Source organism: Perca fluviatilis, chromosome 7 (genome assembly GCF_010015445.1).
Source record: "Perca fluviatilis chromosome 7, GENO_Pfluv_1.0, whole genome shotgun sequence".
In the NCBI taxonomy this organism is placed as follows: Eukaryota; Metazoa; Chordata; class Actinopteri; order Perciformes; family Percidae; genus Perca; species Perca fluviatilis.
Genome location: NC_053118.1, coordinates 21,388,548 through 21,402,480, shown reverse-complemented (window position 1 = coordinate 21,402,480; position 13,933 = coordinate 21,388,548). Strand labels below are relative to the sequence as shown.

The 13,933-nt window shown below is 38.9% G+C and overlaps 2 protein-coding genes across 2 annotated transcripts; one reads left to right on the top strand and one right to left on the bottom strand.

The window, feature by feature from the left end:
- The first annotated feature begins 89 nt into the window (after positions 1–89).
- rpp38 (ribonuclease P/MRP 38 subunit) lies at positions 90–4,735 on the top strand. Its single transcript, XM_039805133.1, has 2 exons — positions 90–201; positions 1,707–4,735. Exon 2 carries the CDS (start codon positions 1,712–1,714, stop codon positions 2,531–2,533), a length of 822 nt encoding a protein of 273 aa, XP_039661067.1. The 5' UTR covers positions 90–201; positions 1,707–1,711; the 3' UTR covers positions 2,534–4,735.
- A 1,219-nt stretch (positions 4,736–5,954) lies between these two features.
- Positions 5,955–12,592, bottom strand: nmt2 (N-myristoyltransferase 2). The gene is made up of 12 exons (XM_039807288.1): positions 12,387–12,592; positions 11,779–11,896; positions 10,986–11,127; positions 10,145–10,263; positions 9,753–9,844; positions 9,522–9,638; positions 9,246–9,416; positions 9,019–9,127; positions 8,746–8,916; positions 8,484–8,651; positions 8,090–8,227; positions 5,955–6,732 (listed from the first exon to the last, which is right to left on the bottom strand). The coding sequence occupies exons 1-12, from the start codon at positions 12,497–12,499 to the stop codon at positions 6,712–6,714; spliced, it is 1,479 nt and encodes a 492-aa protein (XP_039663222.1). The 5' UTR covers positions 12,500–12,592; the 3' UTR covers positions 5,955–6,711.
- Between the last annotated feature and the right edge of the window lie 1,341 nt (positions 12,593–13,933).

Here is a 13,933-nt window from a genome sequence, read left to right as displayed (position 1 = left end):
TTTTGGCAGTTAAACGCTGGTCGGCGCTGTGGGCCTCCTCCCCTCCTTGTTTTTCTCTTCTTTTTTTAAATAAAGTTATTTCAATTCAAACAAAATGGCAGCGCCCGGTGGTCCACCCATGTTGTTAGACTAGCTACTAATGTGAACGGAGCATTAATTTAAAAAGAAAAGGGAAAGTCATTTTGCTGTATTAAAAATCAGGTAAAGTAACTCTTGTTTGTCAAGTATGTCGTTATAGTCATAGTGTTGATGCCGTTGTCAGAACAGTTAACAGCAGAACTTCTCTGCCCATCAGACAGCCAGACTATCTAACTTGTGTTTGTTTTCCCCCTTTAGAGAAATAATCATTAAACTCTAGTTACAATATTGCATGGAATCATCGATAATCACACCATACACAATGCCACAATGCCACAATATCATATAAGTGCCAAATTATTTCTTTATTATTATTATTATTATTGTTGTTGTTGTTGTTGTTGTTGTTGTTATTATTATTATTAGGCCGGTTACACTGCCTACCTGATACGCGCGTCTCATGCGTGTCTCGAGCCGCGCCGAAAACGCGTGCCTGCTAGAAATAGAACCGACCCTCACGCGACATGCAAGCGTGTTGGAAGCGTTTCCAGGCAACTAGAATAGGAAAAGATGTTTATATGTCATTAAGACACGAATACATATTAATAAATGACATGCTGATGTTTGAAAGTATCTAGGTTTTGATATGCAGATATATAAATCTAATAAAAAAATAATCGATTTTCTAATATTGCACAGTAGCCTATTTTGCCGTCAATGCTGCCGACGTTGTCTTTGCTTTAATCAAATCGTTATATATTTCTGTTCAACATGCTATTTCATTTTATCAATGGGAAACATACATGTGTCTGGACAAAGCTAGCAGCAGCACCGCGTCAGAAACGTTTCTGGTGTGTAAAGACATAGAAAAATCCACGCAGCAATACACGCAACAGAAACGCCACGCTCACGCCACGCAGGCAGTGTGTAACCGGCCTTAGCCAATTGTACCCAGCTCAAACCTGGATATTAGGGCCCGGTTGATACTGCTATAAGTAGCCTAACGTTATTTGTAAATTTACACACAAACATTTTGATAGGGATTCCTTAAATCTGGTCAGCAAAAAGTTATTTGTATTGTTTGGCCTTTTTTTCGTCATTTGTTTGTGTTTAAAATATTTTTAATATGTTATTTAGTTTTATATTAGTTTTTATAAATCTTTATTATGTGTATCAGTATCCCCTTTGTTCAGCACTTTTCAAATCTGTTTTTGAAAAGTGCTAACGTTATTCAAATAAATATTAGGTTTTGAGTTTACAGTTGAAATATAAACTTGTCAGTGCGCTCTGGTGGACAAACTATATAACAGACACGGTTTCTAATTATCTTTGACATTTCTATAATTTCCTCTTACTTGATAGACTATATATATATATATATATATATATATATATATGTGTGTTATATATATATATATATATATGTGTATATGTATATATATATATATATATGTATATTATTATATATATATATATATATATATGTGTATATATATATATATATATATATATATATATATATATATATATATATATATATATATATATATATATATATATATATACCCCACATTGACTGTGTCAAGTGTTTCTCGTTTACTTCAGGTTTTCTTGTCTTAATTTCACAGGAGGTATGGCCACTGCAGGAAAGCCAGGTAAAAAGGAAATCAAAAAGTATATTCCAGTCAAGACCTCCTTCACTTCACCATTCAGTCCAAAATGGGGCCAACTTCCTCAAGAAGACATGCATTTTATCCTGAAAACCCTGAAGGACAAGCTGTGTTCCACGGGTCTTGAGAAAAAAGAGGTGAAAGTGTTTCGCCCGTGGAGGAAAAAGAATGACCAGAAACCTTCTGCCACATCAGAACTTGTTCCCCAGGTGAGCCAGGATGGACAGGTGCAGGATTCTCCCAAAAACGGCTGGACAGATGTGGCAACTAGGAGACAACTGGCCATTGGCATCAACGAGGTCACCAAAGCTCTGGAGAGGAACGAGCTCAGACTTGTGCTTGTGTGCAAGTCTGTCAAGCCGAAACACATGACGGATCACTTGATAGCGCTGAGCGCAACCAGAGGCGTGCCGGCCTGCCAGGTGCCTCGTCTGAGCCCGAGTGTGTCCGAGCCGCTGGGGCTGAAAAGTGTCCTCGCTCTGGGGTTCAGACGGTGTGCCTCCAAAGATGACGAGGTGTTCACTGACACGGTTGATGCCATTACACCCAGAGTGCCCCCACTGGATGTTGAATGGCTACAAGGTGCAGCACCCAGAGTAACACCCAAAGACCCCGTTGACATGGAAGAGGAGGAGGAAGTTGGTAAGAAGAAGGGCCAGAAAAGAAAACTTGAGAGTAAATCTGAGGTTGTCACAGAATCTGCCTCTTCCTGCACTCTGCAGCCTCTCAAAGTGAAAAAAATAGTTGCTAACCCTGCAAAGAAAAGAAAAAAGGTTAAGTCATAGCCAGTCAAATGAAACAGAGACTCTGCCTAGATATTAAAAGGACCATTCCTATGTTTTTTTCCATGTTTTAGCCCACTGGTTTCCAATGATTTTTTTGGGTGCTTTTGACAACCTAAAAAGAGTCTGCTTATGTCCCTTTGTCACAGGGTATTGCCTCAATGTGGACATGAGTATGTTTTTTTCTTTAAGGACTTTTACAGGCCTGAATAAATTGCATTTCACCTCCTAACCCTCAAGTTTGGATCCACTGTTTTAGCTCATTCACTTAAACTTAGCAGATCACAGATTTTAGTTTTGTGACTGCATTTTTTCCAGCATATCGGACAGGGATTTGAACCTTGCTTGAGATAGGTATGTATTTAATTACAGTGAACTAGAGCTGAAACACCTAATCAATTAGTCGATCGATTCTCTGGTTTAAGCTTCTTCAATGTGAGGATCTGCTGCTTTTATTTTGAGTGTATTGAATATCTTTGGGGGTTTGGACGGTTATTCATACAAAACAAGCAGTTTTAAGACGTCACCTTAGGTTTATTACACAAATTCTCTTATTTCATTGACAAAACAATCAAGAAAGTAATGGGCAGAATATAATTGTTAGTTGCAGCCCTACATTTAACACCATGTCAACTTTCATTTTTGTCAGTTATGTTAGTATTGCATGGTAAAGCAGTTGACTGGCTTTCAAAGTCAAACGCATTAAAACAGAAAAATATGAATTTTATTCTTTTAAAAATAGAAGCAGAGATCATTTGTTGGAATGGAACAGGCTTATTTGCTTTACAAAGTTGGCCACCTTTGTAAAGCAAGTAAGCCTGTTCTAATACTCCATTCAAATTAATGGAAACCAGTAGCTGTAGTAGGAAAAACTCCAATTCATATGATTTTGAGGATGGCTTACATCACCTAGAATAACTTGGTTAAACATTTTAAGGACCCTGGTATGATCCTTTAAATAGACTTTATTTTAGTGAGATTTCATCGGCCAGAAACGGGCACAAAATGGGACCTTTTAAATTGATGTTTTTGTGCTTCTAAATTAAACCTACTCAACTGTGTGTGAGATGATATATTGTTCTGTAAATATGACAATATAACAGACATCTCAGAGCCCAACCTGTTAACGTTTTTGGGCTGAGTCCATTGAACAGTTTTCACAGTTAAACCTGAATATGCATAAAGAAAAACTACTTTGTATTTCTGTTGCCCCTGTCATGTTAAAAAGAAGTGCATTACTCATGTCCCTTTTTTAAAGTGAGTTTATTCAATCAAATATCCATGCTGGTATAGCCGACGTGTGTGTTGAAACAGATTGTTATTTGCATGGGGGGGGGGGGGTCATGTCTAAATGATGCTGGTACAAGTTCCTCAGCCTTTTCACAGCTTCACAATGGATTTGATTAAAAATATTGTTCTTCAGTTAGAGAAAGCTGTACGTCGTCGTTTCAAAAGTACACCCTCCCCACCCCAAAATCTTAATTAAAAAAAAAAAAAAAAAATCTTTTAAATAAGGCAGGTACTTCATGTTGAGTTCTCACTAAAGGGTGTGGCTAGTAACATCAAGGCTAAAAATCATCACAGCAGCAAAACTGACATGCTCAAAGTTCATTCAGCTGCAGGCAACACATCTCTGACACAACCAACATCCATGAGGCACACCGACTCAATAACCTGGTGTCAGTGTTAAATTAATGCCTGTAACATTGGTATATGTCAATGTAACTTGTTTAACCTCCAAATGGTAAAAAAAGAAAAGTTAAGCCCTGAAGCACTGACTGTCCATTAGTTGTCCTTTTCTTGCTAATATATAAAGGGATTAGAAGAAAATTATTTCACATACAGAAAAAGTAACAACAAAAATGGCAGCAGCCTTTACCTCATAAGTTATGCAGAGCCACACGAACAGGAGCATCATACACAAAGTAACAAACTCAGAGAAAGAAAGACAACTTTAAAACATTTTTAACCTTTGAGTACACCAGCAGCTCCTCCACAGAACAAGTGGTCTGACAAGATATTCATCGCTCAGTTGAACACAGGAAAATGCCAAACACTCCAAACCCTCAAAAATGTGTTTTGAAGTTGCCAATTTGACTGGAAAGTTCGAGGAAATACTAGAAAGAAAAAGAACAGGAATGATGTCTTAAGACATTTTGCAAAGTACAATTATAAATATCAGAACTGTTTAGCTGCACGACACACTAAAAAAATGACCCACAGTATATTTTTCACACACACAAATACAGTACCATTTAAAAAGAAAACTAAATCCAGAGAAGTCAATACAAATGGACCCCAAAAAAACCCTCAAATTTCCAAATGTTGCAGTTACAGATACAGGCTTTTGTTATTCAGCCACTGTGCTCTAAATACATGCTGTTAAATGATTCCCCAGCCATTTTGAATGTTGAGCTCAGTTCTCTTTGATTAACAGAGTTTGATTAAGAACATGTTTAACATGATGGTTAAGTATGTATTAATAAGGGAAATGTTTCAGTGTTGTACTTCTGGCCAATCTTCTCTTTTATAAGGGGCATCACTGCTTTGCAACCAGCTAGTGACAGTAAGATGTCAGTTTCTCTTGGGAGTGACAATGACTAAACAAAAGAAAACTGACCTTGGCTGCTTTAAATGAGACTTAATAACTGAGCACATTTATTTCTTTGAAAGTGAGTAAGCCATTTTTACACTATACGACTGTTTCTAGACTCTTTTGAGATATTGTTTTTGTACAAAATCTAAATCAAATCCATTCTGGATATAGTTTAATTGGTATTTTGTTGTTTTCCAGCCTTTGATGCTGTAATTCTCACTACCCTGCTCATGCACTCAGCATATCATCTTTTTTGGGCTACTGTAACTTTTGCCTCTTATTTGACAGCCTTGCTAATTACACAACAACCCATTTACATGCATAATAACCCTGAGCTGCATGAGCGTATCAGTGGATATAACCAAACATGTGGTTCAGATGTTCTCTTAAAAATCTACTCTAGAAGCAGGTTTATAACGTGAAAACAGCTCACATCCTTTGTACAAACCAAGGTTGTTCAGTTTGTACTGCAACCCATTTTGACCCGTTTTGAAATCTGACCCTTTAAATAAAAAAAAAGGGAACCTTTGCTAACCCTTTGCTTGTTTAGGAACTCAACAATTGTGCTTCATTGATGCAATACATTCTTCTTAAAAAATAAACAAAAAAAAACACTTTAAACCCACATTGTCTGAACAAAATCAGTGACATCTACACTACCTATGAGGAAAATACTTTGGATCAGCCCTCCCGAACCCCAAACTCACACAACAGGAATAAATATGATCTGGCTTTAAATGTACAGGTAACTATATATATATATATATATATATATATATATATATAAAATAAAAAAAAAAAAAAAAAAAAAAAAAAAAAAAAAAAAAAAACAAAAAAACATGTATATCAATGCACCAGTTGGATGAGTCGTTCCATGAAGATATCCTTGTTGTGTACGTGTGTTATTTGACAGTGTTTGTATTTCTGTGTGTGAACCATTGAGATATTTTTCTCCTAAATGCTTGAGGAAACGTTTTTTTTCTTTTATATGTCAGCTATCACAGAAACACATTCTTAGTATTTCTAAATCTACTGAGGCCCAAAACAGCCAGCAGAGAAACTTCAGACCACAATGATATGAGAACGAGAGAATAACTCTTTAAAATGCCTTTAAGACCCACTATACTGCAGTTGCAGTGGGGACACAATAACCTATCGCTGTGGTCACGTTTACTGGTTGATTATTATCTACGTAGTTCAATGTCAGTGAAATGAATGACATGCCAGTCCCTTGTAATGACACGTCTGCTGAGGAAGAAGAACTAAACAAAACTGACAATGTCAAGGCATCCTCTTATATGTCAAACTAGTATGTTTTAAATGTGAGTGTGCATGGCAGGAGCGCTGTACTGTATGAGTATCTCAGGCATAGCATGACTTCACATTCAGGATGTTGATGATGTAAGAGTTTTCCCCTCCAGGTGAACTGAGAATGTTCTTGAACCGTCTCCCAGTCTCCAGGTTGGTTTTACTGTTGTAGTTCTCATTGTCTAGCTTGGGCTACCTGTATGTCCAGGTAAGGAATAGGCAGAGGTTGCTAACGGCCTCTTGATCAGCGTTTGAGTAGCAGCCGTGAAGAGACCTGCTACTGAAGAACGAGGCCAACCTGAAACACACACACAGAGGGGAGCCGGTTGTTGGAGGAGTTGAGGTCGGCTGCCTCAGCGGTTTGTAAGTTCAAACTTTTCAAATTACTACTATTGTTTGCTTAGCTAACTGAACTAGGTCACTGACAAAACTAACATTTGCTTGCTAATACGGACTGGAACGCTTTAGACTGGGAAGTAAAAGAGATATTGTTGACAAATGATCAGAATGCTGTTTAATAGAGAGCCAAAGTCACGCCCTTCTACTTCCGGTCCATGGGACCTTAATTCGTAAAAAAATATGAACGGGAGTCAATGGAGAGATAATTCTTTTTTGATCCTGTTTGAATTGAGCCATGGATTACAAATATGATGTTCGTCAATTTAAAACATTATTTTTCAACCAAAGAAAGTCTCCCTTTATTGTTAAACTGTTGAAGTATAAGACTGTGAAAATACATAATTACAAAGACTATCACACTTCAATGTCTCATGGATGACGTCTCGCTGAAGCTACGATGTCTGTGTGTATCGTACCGGGATATAACGTTACTCAAATGAGCCGAGGATCTCACTTGTTCTTTGGCTTTTCTGCTGAAAACACTTCACTGGGTAAAATACATCAGGTAAGATAACATTACATGTGATGCGGAACAGAGCTAAGCTAGCTAGCTAGCGTGCAAGCCGAGCATCATGCTAGGTGACGTAAATTGTGTGACTCGAGAGATGTAGTTCACGGAGCGGTTTCACAGAAAACTAAGTGGTACTATGACAAACCTACGGCTACCTGATACTTTCTTCAGTTGACAAATTATCGTTTAAATTGACGAACATCATATTTGTAATCCATGGCTCAATTCAAACAGGATCAAAAAATGATTTGCCTCTCCCCGTTCACTACCGTTCATATTTTTTTTACTGGTGCAACCTGTAAATCTGTAAATCACTAGTTGGAAACTAGCTGGTAGTTACAAAGAATTTATAAGGGACTTTACACAGACTTAGTGAAGAATTTACAACTGGTGCAACCCAATCCAAATGAAAAATAATCATTCCATTAATAACATGCAATACTGCTAATATGATAACCCCTTAAATAGTGTACTTTTTTTCTCACAACTGAGCCTTTGTGAGCTGGATGGCTTACTTAACCCTACTTTTCTACAGTATTACTAATCCCATTGACTACAGCATTTTAGTCCACTCAATTTGATTGTGCAACTTGCAGAGGCATAACAACCTAATATAAAAACAGAGATGTTAAATACAGACTACTTCCACTAACAATTATGTCTACAAAATCAATCTAGGACCTGCTTCACCTCTTATTACTGGGTCTTAATAGTTGATCGTTCTCAGACAAATCATGCTGCTGACCTTATCGGGGTCCATAGGGGGACATTTCCAGTTGTAGAGGTAATACTGCAGATTTCCATCTCCTATGCCAAACTTGAGCTTCTCCAGGAACACCTTATTCTCCATTAGATCCAAGGCATTGAACACATCAAAACCTTTCTGTTAAACACACAGACAAAGTCACAAACTAAATATCATGATGAATCACACAGTAGCAAGTAAGTTTAACTTTAAAAATTGTTGATGATTTATTTATTTATTTATTTAAGGCACCTATAGTGTGCCCTTTTTCATGCAGCTCTGGAAGCCTCCTTCCCTTTTTCCTAAATTTAAAAGTTAACTTCTGATAGTACCATAGAACGGGTTCATTATTTGGTAGTGTTTTACAACAACCCTACATAGAGAGTAACATTACCAGCTTGGCCAGGATCAGTGCATCATTCATTAAGTCCAGTAGTGGGGTTTGTGTATGAACGTTGTAAAAAGAGTACGCCGCCTTCAGGCTCCTATGGAGAGGGTGATGCATCACAGTCGAGGGCAGAGTGTAGAAACTAACGAAATCTGTCAGTACACCACCGGCACCCTGGGAAGACAGAGGCACAATAACCGTTTAAACAGATAGAAGAATCAACAGACAGGCCGTAAGTATCTTAAGAACAGAAACTCATTTCAGATACCTCTACGACAAATGTATCAATTATGTTGTCCTGTGGGAAGAACCAGTGAGCCACCTCCTCTTCTCCCATAGAAGGTGCAAGCTGGAAACGTCTCAGGAATTTCTGTAGCAGCTCGGTGACCTGGCGGATGTCACGCCTCTCCATCGGGCGCAGACCTGGGGTCTTGGTGCTCTATATGGGGTGTAGAGAGCAAGAGGGAGAAGGCCATATAAGTTCCTGCCATTAATAAGAATTGTAAAGAGAGATCCAGGACTGACAGGTTTAAGTGTTTACATCTGGTAGTCTGTAGAGCTTCATGGTTCTTTGCAGGGTCATGTTTCTGCTCAGGTGGGAGAATTTAACTTCCACAAGCTTTCTGGGGTTCAGAGAACGATGCCAATACCTGACACAGACAGAGAAAAATGCAACAAAAAAGGAGCAGAGAAAAAAAAAAAAACCCGTTAAGGATGACCTTCTGACACTGTCTTGTGCGTTTCATGTTTGCATACTGCATGGAATACCTGCATGTGGACACAGGTTTAGGCAGTACCACTCCTGCTGTGTATACTGCCTGAAATATTCCTTCTATGTTCACTCTCCGTGTGATCTCTCTTATTAGCACTGGAGCAACGCGCTTTGAACGCAGCTTCTTATGGACACACAGGAAGTTGATTTCAACCATCCTTTTCAGTCTGGAGCAGCAGAAGGAAAGAAGATGTACATTACAGTAAAAGGGTTTCTATTGACTCATATCACTGCTCTGCTCCAAATGGATATGATCAGTAATGAGTGCTCACGTGTCATAGATGCGTATATCTGCAGGGATGGCACTGATGAAGCCAACAAGCTTCTTATTTGAGGACACTCTCACGCCACAATGCCACTGTGGCAACCAGCCGGGTGGACGCAGAGCCCTTGGATGATAGGAAAGGTTTAGTGGGAGAGCAGACAGTTAAATACCTTATATACATATTTGGTGATAAACATCAACAAAGTCATAAACAACAATATCAGAACTGAAAGCTTACCATTTGAGAAAGTTTGGTGAATAATCAAATCTGAACATGTTGTCGTCGTCCTCCACATAGTTTTCATTTAACAATGTGTACAACTCCTTCAGCTGAAAAAGACAAACTATTTATTTTGTGTATCGTTTCTACAAAATGTATTTTACAGCTGCTGTGATTAGTCAATTATTCAATTTATTCACACAAATTAAATGAATTGTCATCTATTTTGATAATCGATTAATCGTCTAAGGCATTTTTCTCAGATCTTATATTAAAATTTAATTTTGTCACCTGGTGCAAGTATACTGTGATGGTCATTTTTCACTGTTTTCAGACCAAACAACTAATCAGTTTATTAAGGAAATAATTATTCAGCAGATTGTTTAGCGTGAGACAAACACTGTACTTACTACATCTGCATTGCTGAGATCCAGAGTGTCCCACATAAAGCCTTGAGGTAAGGAATATGGCTCCTGTCTAATGTTCTCTTTATCTGCTTCTATCGGCCCGTGACTGGTCACCACCTCGTCTACAAACATAGCACAGCTCTTGTCAAAGATATAAAACCATTTTTTTTTTTTCAATCAACACATTTTTAATGGATGTGTAAACTTTGCATTTTGATGAGGTGACAGTGATCCTGACCAAACATGAGTGTCTTCTTAAAATTGCAGACAGTTATATTAATAATATCTGCTTCTCTTGGTCCCGTGTTGACCAGGCAAACCCATGGCAGTAGCCCTCCTGCATAGGCCTGACGCTTTGGCCATTTGTTGTCATAGAAACAGCTTAATATAATGCCACTTAGCATGTCCAGTGAGTATGCATGGACCCCCACTCAATTTCACAGCTGACATGTTATTGGGACACTCTCTTTTGTTTTTTAATTTTCCTTTCATTTTTTTTTTTTTTAGCAGCACAGACTGTGGCGAAGTAAAACCAGTAGATGGCACTGGTCCACAGAAAGAGTATTCAAGAAAGATGATAATCGAGCCTCTGCTGCTGACAGCTGAAATAATACTGTTTGGAAAGCAAATTAAGCAATTTCCGTAATCATCCATTGGCTAAGCTGATGATTAAAAATCACTAAATCGTTAAGAGCTTAAAGAGTACCAAATGCATGCTTTTCCTCAATAAAAGCGTTGTTCAAACATGACATGAACTATTGATGCAGCACAATTAAAATAAGTGAGATATAAATCAAATAAACAATGCTCTTGCTCACTCTGCCTAAGTAAAGTAGGTACTAACTTAGCTTCGGCACAGGCTGGGTGTCCCAGAACTGGTACTTGTGCTTGGCTGCTTCATCGATGCTCTTTGCTGGACCCTGGCAGGACAGCAGCTCCATGGCTCTTTGGATGTCCTGCAGCTTCTGAATGGGCAAGCCAGGGTTCTACATGTAGAGAGGGGACATGTACACAAATAAGAACAAAGGCAGCGGCGATTTAAGTACAAAGACAACATGGAAGGACCTTTCCCTGCATATGTGACAAGACACGCAGCAACATGTAACACACGTTTGTTCATCTGATCATCGAAATGTCATACATAATTCAAATGTAGCCATGAAGACACAACAGAGGGCATGTGTGAAATGTATTACTATTTCAAAATAAAACCCAGTGCTTGATAGGGGATGTTGAACACAAGTGGTCCCGGTTTCTAAAACCGGGATATGGTGTGTACATGGACAAAAAACACAACTGGGATAGTAATGTCCATGGATGTGTGCTCAGCATTTCAAGGTTGCTTTAACCAGAAGCCACTACCATATGATAATTAGGATTACCTCAGAAACTCTAGTTATTATTAGCAAATTCCACTCAAGACCAAGGTTGGATAACCCATATTGACCCATTCACACTGATGGCAAAAAACTGGGTGTTCTTAGGCTGTTGATTGTGTGCAAACAGACTATTCTTCGTTACCCCTCAACTACTCCTAATACCCTGTCTACTATCAGCCTGCCGACTCCACTAGGTTAGTGGGTTATGGTTATGCCATGAAAGTTCTCTGTGCACATTTCAATGGGTCGTCTTCGCACCTTTATCTCCTGAGAGTCAGAGGCAGAGTCGGACTTGGCTCCACCCGAGCTTGGCTTCTCTTTCTTCCTCTTCTGCTTCTTCTTCTTCCTCTTGGCCCCCAAATCGCCCCCTGGACTCCTACAGATATGAACACAAACGCACATCACACATCATTAAACAGGGGCTGTTTGACTCACATTTTATTACACACACACACACACACACACACACACACACACACACACACACACACACACACACACACACACACACACACAGCTAACGTTAGCTTCCATAGCAACGAATGACTAACTAACGGTTTGTCTGAACGGTTGGCTGTCATCATGTCATTCAGTCAGGACGCTAGCTGAGGGTATACAGTTGCACCTGACTGTAAAAACAACGACAATTACAACGCCATTCATGGTTTCAAATCATCACTTATCATGTGGTTACTAGCTAGCTTTAAATGACGGCCTTGTAGCAAACAGCCTGGCGGTGTTTGTGTCGGCTAACGTAAGCTAACTGCGCTAGCTATTCCCGACAGAGCACACACAAACAAGCAGCGCACAAACAGGCTGCCTGAAATAACGTTACTGCGTTTCCCAACCGGACAGGCCATCCTCACCCTTGCATATGCTCATTCTCCTCTTCGTTGTCTCCGTCTATCCCGCAGGTATCCTGGTCGTCTAGCTCCAGGCTCTGCTGACTGGCCGCGGATTCACTGTCCTCCGCCATCATAAAAATGTTTTAAAAAATTGTCAGCCACCGTATATGATAGAGATCAGGGGCAACGGGCGAGAGATGGAAAAACAAAGAAAGTGCCGAAGGAAGAAATCGCACCGCCTAGAGGCCGGTGGAGGGAAAACTCCTGCCGTTTAACGTGAAATACAGTTCAAATGTATTATCTAATTTAAAGATAAACCGAACTCTCACAACACATACACAACAGTATTCCTGTTTTTTCTGTGTCAGTTTGTGGTAATCTGATTCAACACTAGCTAAACAACTTTATTTAGCAATATGCACCATCTGAGCAAAATTCAAACAATATAGGTCTACTATCTACAAGACAGAATCATAACATCAGGCAATAATGCAAAACCTGTATTGTATTTCAATGGTGCAAATTCGCAAACAAATTCAAACTTAATTAGAAAAACAACTGATCTAGCTAGCTAGTGAATTAGTTTTTTGGGGGGCCTTGGCCAGGCTTTACCTGGGTGGTATTAGGCCTACCATAGATATGGGTAATACAGCCTTGTTTAAAATAACCCTTTTTTGTCGTAATCTTTTTTCTTAAATCATGGGAAAATAACAAAGCAAAGGTTTTTTTTCTCACCATAGCATTACAAATGTACCAATTTTACTAAACTCACCATGGTTACATGGTATAAAGTACAACATACACAATAATGACAAAAATGTTGGAACATAAGACACTTAAACAGTGGTAGAATCTACTTTAAGAAGGCATTTAATTTACATTCAACTATAGAAAAATAAAAACTTTCAGGCTGCAAATTACTTCTTTCATATTTGTTCCATTAGACAAAACACAGACACACGCACACAAATCATTCCAGTTTGGCGGTTTATTCAGAATAATAGACTATAGAATATAATGCAAGCAACCATGTTGAACACTCAGGATGCTGTACTGCAACTCCACCCTAGAACTGGATGTTGCTGTGGGATACTAAGAGAGAAAAGGCCATTCACAACACCAACTCACACATCATTTTGACCATGTAGAGGAAAGGAAAGAACTATACACACACTCTGTAATATGATAGCTATGACTATAATATGAACCTCGAGTGGATGTATGTTGTTTATCTGTCAGCACTCTCACGTGGACACAGTCTGACAACACAAACTTACAGCCTTACAGCCACATAAACACATTCGAGACAAACATTCACCCTTTACAAACACAAAAATGCACTGAAATGACCTGCAGTTTAGCTTGACATACAATCGCACTTAGCTTTATCTATCCCGTGGTACAATGCTTACTTTACACAGATAGACAGATCTGTGCCTTGCTGATTATTGTAGAGGATTTTACGATTGCAGCAGCTGGTAGACATTTTCTGGGATGTCTGCAGTGTAGCTTGTAATACGCTAGTGCTGAGGAAAGTTTACTGCATGCTTTCTTTCACAAGTGGTAGA

Excerpts from the sequence above, each read along its gene's own strand:
- nmt2 (XM_039807288.1), bottom strand. The coding sequence starts at position 12,499 with ATGATGGCGGAGGACAGTGAATCCGCGGCCAGTCAGCAGAGCCTGGAG. Across the intron at positions 11,128-11,778 it reads CTGACTCTCAGGAGATAAAG|AACCCTGGCTTGCCCATTCA; the intron begins GTGCGAAGACGA and ends CTCTACATGTAG. Across the intron at positions 9,417-9,521 it reads GATATACGCATCTATGACAC|ACTGAAAAGGATGGTTGAAA; the intron begins GTGAGCACTCAT and ends CTGCTGCTCCAG.
- rpp38 (XM_039805133.1), top strand. The coding sequence starts at position 1,712 with ATGGCCACTGCAGGAAAGCCAGGTAAAAAGGAAATCAAAAAGTATATT.